Here is a 14,608-nt window from a genome sequence, read left to right as displayed (position 1 = left end):
GGCAGGTTGATCAGCAGCACACAGCCAGGAGAGCTTGTGAGTGGCCCTTCAGTCCTCCTGCTCCGGGGCTAAGGTGCCTTGGCACGCAGGGTGCATCTGCTTTTGCTGGATCCCAGTATTTGCTGCCTACACACACCTTTTCCCTGTATTGGGATTTAATTGGGTCAGCTTACCATGGAGATGAGCTTTCTTGAGGAATCCAAGGACAAAGCAGCCTTTCTAGGCAGAAAATCACAGAGTTACAGCAAACAGYCATAGGTCACAGAAGGGAGCAGAGACCAGGGAGCAAATCAGAAAAAGTCCAAGGGGTCATCCTTCCTATCATGAACTAAAGAGGCGGTGAAGGGACAAACCAGGGGATTTTAATGCATAGAAACACTGGGAAGGTTTTAAGAAATCAATATGGATGAGGTGGAAAAGGTCTGGAGAGCCTGAAACCTGCAGCAAGGCTCAGAGMAGGGCTGCACAGACTCAATGCAGACCAGAGCAGTCAGCACTCCCAGGCCAGAGGGGCAGGAGGCAGTCCAGTACCCCTTTGCTTGTGCAAACACAGTTACCCTGAGCAGCTGTAAACATGAACAAATTTGTCTTCATTGCAGTTTTTGTCCTCCCTTAGCCCTTGTGCTGTCTGTGGTTAAGGTATGGACTTTACTACTGTGTACCAGACACACACAGCTGTTGGAGCACCAGCAAGCAGTGCAGGGCACAACCTCACACCCAGCTCACTGAGTACCCTCAGGAACATTCAGCTCTTTAGAAAAGGGGCAGGAGACAATGCACGGACTCTCCCAAGCCCAACTTTCTCACCTTGTCACTGCCCCCCAGCCCAGAGGCCATACTTACATCCCTGGTACTACTCTGGCTGTTCTCTTGGAGGCTGAAGGACAGCAATATAAAGGATGCTCTAATTTAGATTGAAGATGACAAAAGCCTTCTAGGGTGCAGAGGCAGCCCCCTTTTCCATCTATGGGTTTGTGAAGTCTGGCCTTATGCCTGGAAAGTTTCAGGCCAAGAGCTGAATTCTCTGGAACATGAAAGCCTATGGAAACCAGGTTCTCAACTGCTCAGCAATTTCCTTTCATGGCTTTGACTTCGAATAGAGTATTTTCAAGACTAACAAAAACAGCATAGTCCACTGGAAATTCCCTCCCAAAGTATTTGTTTGTTTTTTTCAGCCAGAAACTTGGAAATCAAGTGGATTCATTGAGGAAACAGCAGACTATACACAGAGATATACTGTTAGGCAAAGCAATAATACTATAATCATATAATATAGCTGCTTAAATTTGAAGAAGCAAGAGCATACCCCTGAGATYAAACAGGACAGGGGTATTCTGCTACAAGGGTACAAAATGAATACCTTCCTCCAACCCAGTCTGTAARCAGAACCATGTAGAACTGGAGCTGTGATGAGGATGCAGTTCAGTAAATGTCAGAACTATTTTTTTAATGTATAAATCACCAAACTCGCATGGTACTTTGCTTTCCAGGTCTGATCATTGTCCTTTTACAAGCCTTTTAGCTCTACACCCGTTACTAACAGCCCTTGGCCCTACCCTTGAGGGTCTTACCCCAGAGCTTTGCCCCAGCAGCTGCCGTGCTGGCAGACAGGCTCACACTCTCGCTGGGAAACCACAGTAGTTTCATTCTGCAGGTTTTAAACCATTGTGTAAACAAGATCAGAGACCAGGCACTACCTTCTGCTGCTTCCTCTCCCCTCCACTCTCTTTCCTTCCTGTTTATCACTATTAATCATCTCACCTGAAATCAGATCTCTAAATGGGAGAGCTGTGTAAATCTGCCAGCAAGCTGATCCAAACAAAGCTATTGTCTGTCTATGAATGAGGTGTGAGCTGGGTGGGGAAGAGGGTCAGATGAGGAAGGCAGCACTTTAGAGCAAGGAGAGCATCTGTAATGCAAAAATAGTCGTTAAAGCCTAAAAAACATTGYACTCACCTACCTGACAGCTCACTACTCACCCCGCCCTTTCCTCTTGTRCCTTTGAACTGTATTTCATAGGTTTATTTATGTAAACCAAAATAGGTTTATTCTCATTTGAAAATCATTTTCAGAGTTTAATTTTTCAAGTTTTCATGCAAGCAGCCATGAGCAGAGTATTGTAAGACAAGTTTCACATCAGTATGTTGTGGGGCATGTTCAATCACAGAAGGAGCAATAGGGTAAAAATTCAGGGCGTGATTCTCCTCAGCCCCTTGGTGCCAGCGGTGCCTGTGCAGCAGAGTCTCTGCCCAGAGGTTTGAAAATGTCAGTGAAGGGTGTGGATTTTGCCTTTCTGAGCAGCTTTGCTGCCCAGGGTCCTTTTGCTGCAGGAGGGAGAGTCAGGGCGAGGCACCAACACTCACCCTGCCTCTGCTCTGCCACTGACTCTGGCTGAGCATTTTTCTGCTCATTCCTTTCTTAGCTAGTGCTGCTGCCAAGGAATTCCTCCCAGTTGCTCTAACAACCATTCCCCACACAAAGCAGGCAATTGCTGTACTTGTTTAACCCCAAAGGCCAATAAAGAAAGCAGCCTCTGAATCAAATGGTCAGAGCGGCTCACTTGGGGCTGGTGGGGACACGGCAGATGCCAGGAGCTCCCGGGCCGGCAGAGGGTGGCAGGCAGCACTCGGAGACTCTTTGGAGCTCGGCTGTAAAGAGTTTCGTGCGTGTGCCTATCCTCCATGGGGATCGGGTTTTGTGTGCTCCCTGATGGAATAAGTACAGGTATTTGTACACAATTAAACACACTCCTGCTGTTTGAAATGACCCTGCGATGGAGGCAGACTCACTCAGAGCAATCTAAGAGAGAAGAAAAAAAATTGCGTCATATCCTGGGGTGTGTCTGAGGCCAGCTGTTTGTAGCAAGGGAGCAACGTACCTTTTACTGCTTGCAGTGTCCCAGTTATTCATGTCAGAGCTGTCATGGTCTTTTGGTTGATTTTGGTTCCCTCCCACTGCTGCAGAATTGCAGTGACACCCCTGGTCAATGTGTTCGTGCCAGCCACACAGGTAACGCTGCAATGGCATCCAGATGTCTCTTGGTGGGTAGAAAAGGCATCCTAAAATCTTGACAAAGGAAAACAAAAGCAAAGAGTCATAAAGTATTGCTTCCCTCTCCTGGGGACGCGGCTGCTGAGGCCGGGTCCTGGCAGAGAAGCATCCTGCACTTCGCTTGGCTGCAGACACACTGACAGGCTATTTTTACACTCATTTCCTGCAGTTAACTTCGGGCTGCTCCTGAACTACCAAAAATACTGGAATGCCAAACATGAGTCACACACAGCCAGGGCCAGGAGCCTCTGCAGCCTCTTCCCTCTGCCCCAGGGGCTGCTGCAAAGGTACCCAGAGAGGAAAGCTGGAGCTGCTAGGGCAGAGCAGCCACCATGGCTACAATTGCTGAMAGTGCCTGGCCAGGAGTGCTGAGCTGTACTGTTCAAACAACCAGAGCTGTGCTCTGTCCTTGCAGCAAGGGAWACTGAGGCACACAGAGAGGGCAGAGAAAGAGCCATAACTTGATTAACCTGCACTAGCCTCACAGAAGGGAAGGAAAGGCCACCCCACAAAAACAACTGCACAGAGTTGGTAAACCCAGAGGTGCCCCATGAATCCCCCAGAGCCCCTCTTGGCACCAGCAGGCTGCAGCTCAGAAACATGGGGAGCAGACAACCACCACCCTACATGGCTTAGGAAAAGGAGAACAAAAGGATTCATGARGGATGCAAAACCTCACCCTCCAGATAAATCTTCCTGGAGACCATGGCAGAGACACTGCCTGAGACCACCTGGGAAGCATCCTGCCTTCTCTTCCCAGGATGATGCTGGGTCCAGCTGGCCTGGATTAGAGGCAGACGTGCTCCTTTGCTCCTGTGTATGGCTGGGAAGGAAATGAGCTATTTCATATTTTGATTTGTGAGTCACTTCAACAGTGCAAACCATTACTATTGGCAAAAATAGAGAGAGAACTGGGAAACTCCAGAGCCTGCAGAGTTACAGTTTTTCCCTGCCCACTTTTTTCCCTAGAAAAGGGTAAGTGCTCACCATACCTGCTTGCTTGGGAAGAGACCAACCCCACCAGGGTCTCTTGGAGTGTTCTGGTGGATGGGCTGTCACTCCTGGTGTCTCAGACACAGGCTGTTTGCATTTCTGGAGCTGGAGTTTCTTGGTGAGCAARGGTAGAGCCAAGTCTACCATGATGATGATGATGGCTTGCAAGGGCTAAGTACCTTCTGAAGGCCCCATGCTGAGGACATTGAAGCATTTCCCAGTTGGAAACAACAGCCTCACTGATGTGTTGAAATCCCTTTGTCACTGAAGATTCCAACACCTTRTGCAGGTGCATCAGATATCCAGAAMAGAATAGGAAAAAACCCCTAAGCTGAACTAGGACCAACTCCTACCCCAGGTACATTGTGTTARCTGCTCTATTCCTAATGAAAAAGGAAAGAGAGGCACAGAACAGCAATAGTTGTGTTTTTGAAGAGAATAAGCTGCCACATATGCTTGCCATATTTTTCCATTGGTTTTGATTGGCCAAATATGTCTTTAATGATGAAGGGGAATCTTGGAATTCCTTGGGACCTCAAAACATATTTCTATGTACTGAAAAAAAAGAAGACTAGAAAACATTTGAGGGCACTAAGTATTTTACCCTGACAGTGCATGAGGCATGACCAGTAAGGAAAGATTTGCTGCATTTAGTAATCTACAGAACACACATGGATGTTCATGGCATGGCTATGGTGTGACAGCTGTGCTCCTGTGTTCTCTGGGAAACTCATGCACTCATTCTATATCCCTCTACCATCAGAGGGAAATGTGTATATCTTAATTGAGARGTGTACTGACTACAGGACCTAGGGCATTTCTGCAGGGCCCCTATTTCTATCACATAGGAACAGTCTGTGCTCTGGAATCATGGCCCAGAGGCTCAGCATGATGCAGGACATGAATGAAGGGCAACTCAGCTGCTCCATGGCAGTGATAAGCTGGTGTGAGGAGAGTTTGCTTCAGTGMGTGAACTCTGTGGCTGAGACACAGATGGGCTCATCTCAGGACCTACAGTGTTTAATCTGAAGATGCAACCGTCCATCTCTGAAAACTTAAAAGGAAACATTTCTCATTCTATGTCACAGGCAAACCCTTTCTTTTAGGGAAGTTTTTCTTCTCATATATAATCCCACAGCTTGAGCTGCAGTCAGAAATCAGAGTGGTGTCTGGCTGGGAAACTCCAGTGCCACCTCCCGTGCACAGAAAAGGAAGGTCCTCCCATGTACAGGAAAAAGGGAAATTCGTTGCAGAAACAGATGAAACTTGGGATGAGTTCTATTCCAAAGGGCAAAGCATATTCACAGAGTGAAGATCAGACAACTTCCAGCAAGGGCAACACACTGTGCCTGTGGTTTCTTAAGGAATGGGAGGAGAGGGGAGAAGAGCATTTTTTCAGTTCCTGGCTCAGGTTGCTGAAGCCAATAAAATTCTTGTTGCTGACTCCATGCAGCCAAATAGGGGAGGTTGGTGTATGTGAACATGTAAACCCCACTCCTGAGACCGTGAAGCACATTCGATGAAAGCTTCTAAATCAGTACAAGAGGCTATTTATAGGCAAGCCCAGAACCAAAGACCTGGATCTGCACATTCCCAGTCTCTGGGAAAGTTCAGGTCAAATCTGAATTTTGTTGTCTCAGGCATGCATAAACCTAACCATCCACAGCTGCAGCCAGGATAGGGTTTTTGTTAATGCAGAACAAAAATGCCCAGAGCTTTGGCTACAGGATCACTTTTGTTTATCTGATCTCTTCTGAGAGCCGGRGCCTGCTTTTTGAGTAAGAAGCAGATGGAAGAACAAAAAAGAGCGAAGGCCACAAAACCATACTGGGTGACTATTGTCTTGCCAGCTTGGGGAGCAGAGTGGGAGCAAGSCTGGCTTTTTGTCAGAGCCCCTGCCTCCACCAGGGAGTAGCACAGCTCCAGGCCGATGATTTCAGTTCCCATTAGCAGCACAGCCTGTTGGAGCTGCCCAGAGGGAAGGGGATGCCTGGCTCAACCACCACGCAGCTCCCACCTGCTTTGCTGCAATGAGTTCCCGTGGCTTCCAGACCCCCAAAATTCAATGCCCACCTTTTTGCAGATGGGGCTCCCCTGTGCTCAGGGGATTGTGTCTGTGCAAAGAGCAGCTTCCTTTCCCCTCGCACACGGGGCTGTGGCAGCCATGCCAGCACAGAGTGCAGAGCACAGCTCAGCAGCTTTGCAGCCTTGATTACCCATAATTGCAGCCTGCTTGGGTTGGAGATTTTTGTGGCCTACCCCTGGTGACCTTCTTGCCTGTCTTATGCCCACCAGCCCTCCCACCCTCTGCCCCCAATCCTCACTGGGGCTGGAACAGATACAGAGGAAAYACTGGAAGCAGGGAGGGACTGAAAATCTGTAGCTTTGTCTGAAGCCTGGTGACTCGTGTTTTCAGAGGTGTAGGATTTCCCATGGAATTTCTCTTTGTTAAAGTCTTGAGCTCTGGCATTTTATCTTGCATGGATTTTACTTTGTGTCTGTGTATTCTAGACAGCAACAATTAGTTCAGGCTCTGCCCCAGGTGTTAATAAATGTCTGAGCCCTGACTCCAGTTCAATTTACTCAGCATTTCTACCCTGTTTCAAAAAACAATGGCTTACCTTTGAATTAGGCAAAGATCAAAATTCTCAGCCTAGAAACATGAAACTGAGGAACATACCCTACACATACAYGTAACATACCTCTAGTTAAATTAGTAGCAAATTGAAGATGGTAATTCTGACAGCCCAACTTCAYAATCTTCTCCTGACCAGGAGATGGCTGATTCGAAAGATACAGAGAAGCTTATCCCCTCTTAAAATGAGCCTGCAATGAAATTCCCTGTAGTGTTTAACCAGTAAGCACTTTTATTGTTGATTCTGAATCCATTAAGACTACATTACGTTAGATTATAAGATTTTGGCTACATCTCCCACATTTGCATGCAGGCATTACATTTGCAAGGTTTTCTCAGAAAAACGGAGCAYGCGCATAAAATGCATAAAGTTACATGATTATTACATGGAAGCAGCATGTCAGTTACAGAAATTTGTACCACCTGTACCAGTGACAAACCCACTCCCCTATGGAAAGCTTCTTTATCCCTCAAAAATCCTACTGCTTCCCCTGTCCCTCATCTCCATGCCCCAGCTGTGTATCAGCCCACATCCCCACTGTTTCTGAAAACACTACATCTTTCTATACAGACAAAAAAATTTTAAATTGAGTACAGTACATTTTTTTCCCTGTAAAAACTACATTTCCTAAAATATTTCTCCCTCATTACCCCTCTCCTCATCCCAAATAAAAAATCTATCAGAATCTACACATTTGTTCAAGCACTGTTATATGTTAGGAATCTCTATTGCGTTATCCAAAAGTATATCAGCAAAAACTTCTAAACAAACTAGGATGACCCAAAAATTCCCCTTACCAAAAAACTACAGAGAACTGAAAATGCTATACTGCATTATCACACTTGCATGCTTGTATCCTGAGCCACCACTATTTATTCACCTTGAGCCCCTTTTAATAAATAACTGTCCAGCAGTAACATCCAGAAGTGTGCTGTCTCCTCCAAATTAAACTCTATATTTACACAAGTAGGGCTGTTTTCTCAGTGAAATGTTTCTTAAAAAAAAAAACCCAAACAAACCACAACAAAAAAAAAAAACTAACAACAATAAAAAAAGCAAACGATTAAAGAGAGAAAGCATATTACTGATCATGTTGTCTGAAGACCAACAGAAGTAAAAAGTATTAGGAGCACCAGGTGCACATGCATTTGAACTGGTACAGTTCACAAAATAATGTCATTCATTGTTATGCTTGCTCTTTCACATGAGAAGCTGATTCTTTTAATTTCCTTTTTCTTTTTCTACTTAGGACCGTCTGTTCTGCAGGCTACTCCTGCAGATGGCAACACATGCACTGAGGTTGAAAGATGGCCATAAATATGCTTTGATCAGTGTGGTTCTGTATCAGGTTTAAACACATAGAGTTTCCCTCCCTGCTGCTTTGCACCTTGTGCCGTGTCACATCCATACAGAGTGTGAGCCCAAGGTCCCCTRAATCCACATTTTCATCCAGGATCTGGGGAAGCATTAGATATTCACTTCTTGCAAGTGTCAAATGATGCCATGTGCTGGAAAATACATGGGAATCATCCCATGTGAGAACATTTCTTAGCATGTAACTACTGTAATCACAACTGACATACACAAGAATACTAAAACAAACATTAAAACATCAAGCCAGTTAGAGGGATTTTTTTCCCCTTCATTCATTTTGAGACAGTTCTCAGCTGATGGACATCAATATTACTGCCTTGATTTCAGTTGGTCTATTTTGATGTATACCAGGTAGGGATCAAGCTCAACAGACGACAAAATAGCAACAGYTTCTCCTGCTGTGCTGTTACAGTGCCTGAGATCACTGCAAACAGGTACATTTCTACACCACCAAAAGGCCTTTCTGTAGCCAGTGCAGCACATTCACTGCTCCTTCCTTTGCAAAGCAACTCAGTTTAAGGCAAAAAAGTTCACTTTCTCTTCCTGCTTTACTGGAAAACTTAACTTGCAGTGTTCCTGTCACAGAAGCCAATACTTAAGTTACACACCAAATGCTCTTTTTTTTTTTTTTTTACAGGGAGAATGCAGGAAACTCAATTTATGCCAAATCTAATTTTCAAATCCATGGTGGTTCCTGCTTTGAACCTGTTCACCTGGAAGCCCAAAGTGTTCCTGTTCTTGCTGCACTTGGAAGTTGTGCAGAATTGTTAGTATGTGTTACCTGTGCAAGACTGGCTATTGCAGCAAATAAAAGTATTCCTCTCAGCTGCAAAGAACAGGAACGTTTGATGTGTGACTGTGAGAAGCCAACACCTCCACTGCCTCTGGCAGTGACTGCAATTTTACCTACACTAATATCAAGGCAAATCACCAACTCTACTCACCCCTCCCAAAGCCTGTAGAGGTGTAAGACAAGACAAAATCTAGCTCCCCAGCTTTTTCATTAGCTAAAGTTAACTCTCGACCCACCAAGTCACTGCTTCAGTCTCTTCACTGCCTGCTGATAAGAGACTTGGCATCTACAGAGCAGTGGCCTGCCCCAACCCCACAAGCAGCTAAAGCTCTAMTGCCCTGTTTTATGCTGGTGTGGGAAACAGTTTTATTGCCCGCTGCCATTTCAGTTTCTAGTTAGCATTTGCTGGCTAATTATTCTTATACAACCACTGTGAGAAGCTGTTAGGGTCACCTGTATATACACATTACAAATAGTCTCAGACCCAGCAAGATTATTTCAACRTTTCCATATTACCAACATAATGTTCACCAATGATCTCTGCTTGTGAAGCACCTTCCCCCACCCTTCCCCCTACCCCCTCACTGCAGTCATCCAGATCCTTTCACTGAGGCCCAAAGCACAGCTTCACCAGAAGTGCAATGGAAAATGGGACCGGTTTTAGTTTTGCCTTTCAGCTGAAGGAAACAGAGCTAAGTGATGACTGTGTGTCACACTGGCTGCAAAAGGCCTTTCCATTCATAGGAGTGCAACTCTCAAGCAATTTTTGTAAAGCAAGAGAAACTAAACAAAACCCTACACAGTTCCCACACCCAAACACAGGCACACGCACACACATACAAACACTCTTCTTTCTCCTCCAAACAGAAATCCATTCTTATGAACCAAATTATGCAGACCCTATTCAAATGTCCAAAAAGAATGAGGATAGGGTTGAGTGCATCCYAATTCTCCTTTCTGATCACAATGAAGTCACAGGTCAGCAAAGTACTTGGGCATAAGAAAGTTTCTCTTGACCTGCAGGRCATTTTAACATATTCAAGTGCTTTGCTGGCTCAGGCCTAAACTAGGAAAAGCTCCAAGACCAGCTGGCACTAACAATTGTGATTCCACTACCTGCACCAATATAATGAGGTAAGAGCTAAGCTCAAGAGAGCAGAGCAGTGCAAGAGGAGAAAGAGGCTCTGTGGTTCTTCTGAGTTATGTTTGACAGCCTCAGCTGCATACACACGGCACATCACAGTGATCAGCATAGACTGATGAGAGCTTGGTGCTGTTCTGCAGGTGGGACTTCCACTGGAAACAGTAAGCTTGATTTCTGTTTGTACCAGAACAACTTCATATGCCTGCAACAACTGCAAGAAAAGGTCTTAAATCTGGAGCAACTGCACRATACAGTCAGTGTTTTATCTTAGATTTACGTGCCAATAACTGCTGTGATGTRTCACACACCCACACACAGATGGAGAAATAGGTATATGCTGTGTCATAATGCAACATATCATTATTTCTACAACTATCCTAAAAACACAGCCAGTGCCAAAGTGAACCAGCATAGGTTCCCTCGCCAGTATGGTAGGTAGTGGTGGAGAAAAAGCAAGCTCAGGTGTTATTTTGAATCACTAGGGAATGCTCTGGGCACAACCCACTCAGGCATGGCTTAGTGARCACTAATGATGGGCTGACCCACAGTCCCGCGTCATAAATTTCCACCTCTGTGTGGGTGCTCACATCACTTTCTGATGACACCCAGAATTGAGGTCATGGGAGAGCAGCCAAGCATATAAAACAGGGATAAAAGCTCATACTCACACTTCACACCATGCCTCTCAACCACAAGCAGACTGCAGGGTTACATGTTAGTGGGATCTCAACTGTCTAAAGAAAGAACTGCCCAATGAGGAATTTATGATTGAATTACAAAAGGATCAAATTSTTCTTAGCAGTAAGGTCGGAAGGAAATTTGTCCAATAAAACAGCAACAGAATCACTCTCTAAATGCTGCTGATATAAATAACATATACTGTTAGCTCACTATGTCATCTGCACTCAAATTCCATGTATGTTTGCTTCATTTTGGACTATGCTTGCTGTAAATGAAAACTAAACACCTAGCCAAAAAGTTTTTCTCTAAATTCCTCTGAACTTTGGGCAAATCTGAACCCAAGTCTTCTCCAAAGTTTGGATTTCTAGAGACAGTATATGGCCTTCAGTGGTTATCCTATGCAACCAAGTCTAAACATATGCAGAGATGGCAGGCTCAAAACTGATTTTTTCAGGTGAAAAACATACATCCTTATTCTGTGCTAGATTACTGAGCTCGATTATTGGCACATAAGTCTAGTGTTACCGCATTGATGTTACAGGCTTCTTAAAACCCCCATGGAAGTTCCTCCTGCAGAASCAGCGGCAGAAAGATATCTTTGCAATTGTTGATCCATATTAACATCTGGATGCAGTAGTGTTGGGGAAAAGAAAGCAAATTCCTCAATGAACTATGTTGAACCAACTTGCAGGTGGCAGCTATCAAAGCCACTGATGCACGAGTACCGGCTAAAGTTATTAATGAATGGTCTGACAAAACAAGTCAGACAAATGTCATATCTAAATAGATCTTCAAATGTATATACACAGAAGCTGCTACTGTATCTAGATGATCATTTTGGTTTGTTTCTATACCCCATAGCTCTGAATCTATCCACTGAATGTTTACTCAGCACGTGTGGTATAAATATATTCATACACTAAAATTGACACTTGGCAATTTTTTTTCCTTTTTTTTCTTTTTTTTTTGCTGACCAGCAACAAATTCTGATATCTTTTAACTGTAAACCAATACTCAATAAATATGCTGTGTTCAGCAAAGAGACATGTTTTGTCGATCAGGTTTTGCTGCACTCTTAAGCCATGGGCTGCGGGGGTGGGCGCGAAGGAGGAGGTCCTGGAGGGGCTCGGGATGGAGGTGGCCCAGGAGGTGGCTGTCTGGAAGGGGGCTGCAGAGACACAGGAGGGCTCCTTGGAGCATTGTTGAGGGGAGCATTGTCACGCCATGGCACCTTTGGTGGTGGGCTGTAAGGGGCCGAGGTTCCATCCGATTTCACTCGTGTGAAGTTTATGCATCTTCCCTAGAGGTGAAGAAAAATGCATTATTAAAAAGCAGGAATTTTGACTGACCAGCAACTAATCAAAGGGACTGTAAGCAGAGGSGCCAGACTACACTTCATCCAGTATCATTCCCTGGGTCCTAGACATGACATTCAAACCATGCTGTACTAAAGCTCGTACTTCCTTCATTTTCAGAGTTCCTGCCTACAGAGAATAGCCTAGGACTGGCTTAAACCAAAAGGGACCACAGTGTGACTTTGCTCCCTGCTCTGCTACTAGAGCTATGCAGAACATGCCTAAAATAACAGCTCCACCAAAGTCATGCTGGAGCATGGATGCCTTGGTGGGATCCTTGACTAACAAGGCTGTGCTTGAAAAAACCTCATACAGGATAATACTGGAGCAACAAAATTAGCAGAGACACAATCTGTAGCTCCTATTTTCACAGTGATCCTAGGCTGTGAGATGTCTATGCTTTGAACATTACACTGGGATAATACATCTGTCTTCTCCAGTATAGATGTGACTTCCCTCAGAAACACCAACAAGATGTGGGACTTGCACAGAGGACTCTCCAATGAGTGTGCTTTCAGGCTGAATGTGGGATGCAGGCAGGCAGGACCTGATGGGAGCACTGTGGGTGGAGATTTCAAAACAGGAATAGCTTGGATTGGAAAAAGAGGCAAGCACAGGGGGTGTCCTAGTCAGCTAGGGGCTAAATGCAAATATCTCAGGGTTTCCTTTAGCAAAATAAAACTTTGCATTGGTTCCCACTAACCAACGTCCAGACAGGAAGAGAGAGACAGACTCCAGAAACCACCCAGCCTTTCTTGAGGGGAGCAGCCAGAGGCTCCTGGGTAAATCAAAACTACATGGCAGCCTTAGATACCTCAGGTCAGCTGCATGCTGGAATCAACAAAAAAATTCAGCTCAAGGTTATGACAAATTCAGGAGAAGGATTCCAAAGAAAATAAAACTTATATCAAAACTAATAGCGTAGATCACAATTCTGCCCAGCTACCAACAACTGTGGCAGCAGGAATGCAAAAACCCACATCAGTGACAGATTGCTCTTGGCTCAGCACTGCATGGCAAGGGAAAACTCTGAAAGTGTTTAGGGAATGGGCTCAGCTTCTGTGGCAAACCTGCAAATCACAATTTCTTCGGGAAACCAGGCAAAAGCCATCACAGCAGAACCACAACTGTTTTGTTAAGTGACTTGCAATGCCTGCACCTTTGTTTATGAAAACTATTTCTTTAAAAAAGAGGGAATTGCTTAAGTCTGTGGCTTCTCTGAAGAAAGGCAAGTAGTGTTTTAAAAGAAGCTTTTGCAAGCTCCAGAGCTCAGAAAATGATGTAACAAATGTACTAACGCCCAAAGGATACCACCCTACCACTTATTTGGACTGGATGGCTCTGGAGCCAGAGCTCAGCTGCAGACATGAGCTGTTTGAATGGACATGCTGTTGCCTGCACATGAGACATGTTCAGTAGTTCTCTGTCTCAGCTTTCAACATCACAACTCACCACTACACTTAAACAGCATCAATGAGTAGGATATAATTCCCTAAAATCCAGGCTTGTCACGACAGACTTTGGTTATGAACCAAGTTTATGGCAATATTATACTCYTTTGCATGGAGGAAGAAGGCAAAAGCCAAGGTCTTGGTTATTTCAGCGACAAAAATAAACCATTGGATCAAAAAAGCCAAGTCAATGCTTTGCTGTACTCCATCACAGAGCTCAAGTCCTCACCAGCACTGCAGCAAGCAGCCAAGCTTGTCAGGTGYTTGTCTTCTGCTGTGCTCCACTGTATTCAGAGCACACTTGGACATTCAGCAGTATTTACTGACATGCAGTGAATGTTACAGATATATTTAACAGCTGCACATCAAATTCATTTAAGAAAGCTCAGCCTTGATATTTACAAAGTTATGAATTTAGAACAGCTAAATAATCACTCAGGACAAAAGGAAAAAAAAAAGAAAAAGAAAAAAGGTCAGAGGTGCTCAGATGAGATGCACCATATGGGGAGGGAAAAATTTAGGACAGAACAATCTCCCTCATAGTAAATGCAAAGCTGAAAACCCAAGACTAGTGCTTTTGCCTACAAGCCTTTCCTGCCCCTCTGTTGTGTCTCTCTCACAAACATCAATTCCAAATATATTCATAGTCTATAATCAAAGGGGATCCCATAAATCTGTTTGCATTACTTTCACTTCAGTTAAAGTGATAGGCGACGTCAAACTGCTGCCAGTTTCTGCCACACTCACTGATTTGTCAGACAGATGGGTAATTTAAAGGCCATGCGCTGCATTGTGTCACGAAAAATACGGTTGAGTTGGGAGAGTCTGACAGACAGAGGCTTGGATGATCGATGTATGTATTGTGACACTTCCTCACAAAAGATTATCAGTGTTAGCCTACAATCTCATATATCAAAGACTTCTGGTGAATACTGGAGCAAATCCTCCTGAGCCCTTCAAGCAGCCATTGATAAAATGAGGCCGAACTCTAAGCCAGTGTCAGGATTAACAGCTGAAAAGGGAAAGGGGAGAACAAAYGATAATAAATCATAAGTGATAGTTTGGACTTATCAAGTGTATTTTGTCAAAGGATTTCTAGGGTGAAGAATTAAGCCCTCCACACATCACAG

General features: G+C 44.6%; 1 protein-coding gene across 1 annotated transcript in view; it reads right to left on the bottom strand.

The window, feature by feature from the left end:
- Positions 1-6,889: 6,889 nt before the first annotated feature.
- Positions 6,890-14,608, bottom strand: part of ANTXRL (ANTXR like) — a 54,939-nt gene continuing 47,220 nt past the window's right edge. The window contains exon 18 of the mRNA XM_057371005.1: positions 6,890-11,972. Coding sequence (XP_057226988.1) covers positions 11,748-11,972 — 225 coding nt within the window. The 3' untranslated portion in view covers positions 6,890-11,747. The remainder of the gene's footprint in view (positions 11,973-14,608) is intronic.

The sequence above is a fragment of the Malurus melanocephalus genome, unplaced genomic scaffold, assembly GCF_030028575.1.
Source record: "Malurus melanocephalus ecotype Western Australia unplaced genomic scaffold, MMel_1.1 scaffold_137, whole genome shotgun sequence".
NCBI classification, from domain to species: Eukaryota; Metazoa; Chordata; class Aves; order Passeriformes; family Maluridae; genus Malurus; species Malurus melanocephalus.
The sequence above is the reverse complement of the archived record's forward strand: the minus strand, read 5'-3'. Positions and strand labels throughout refer to the sequence as shown.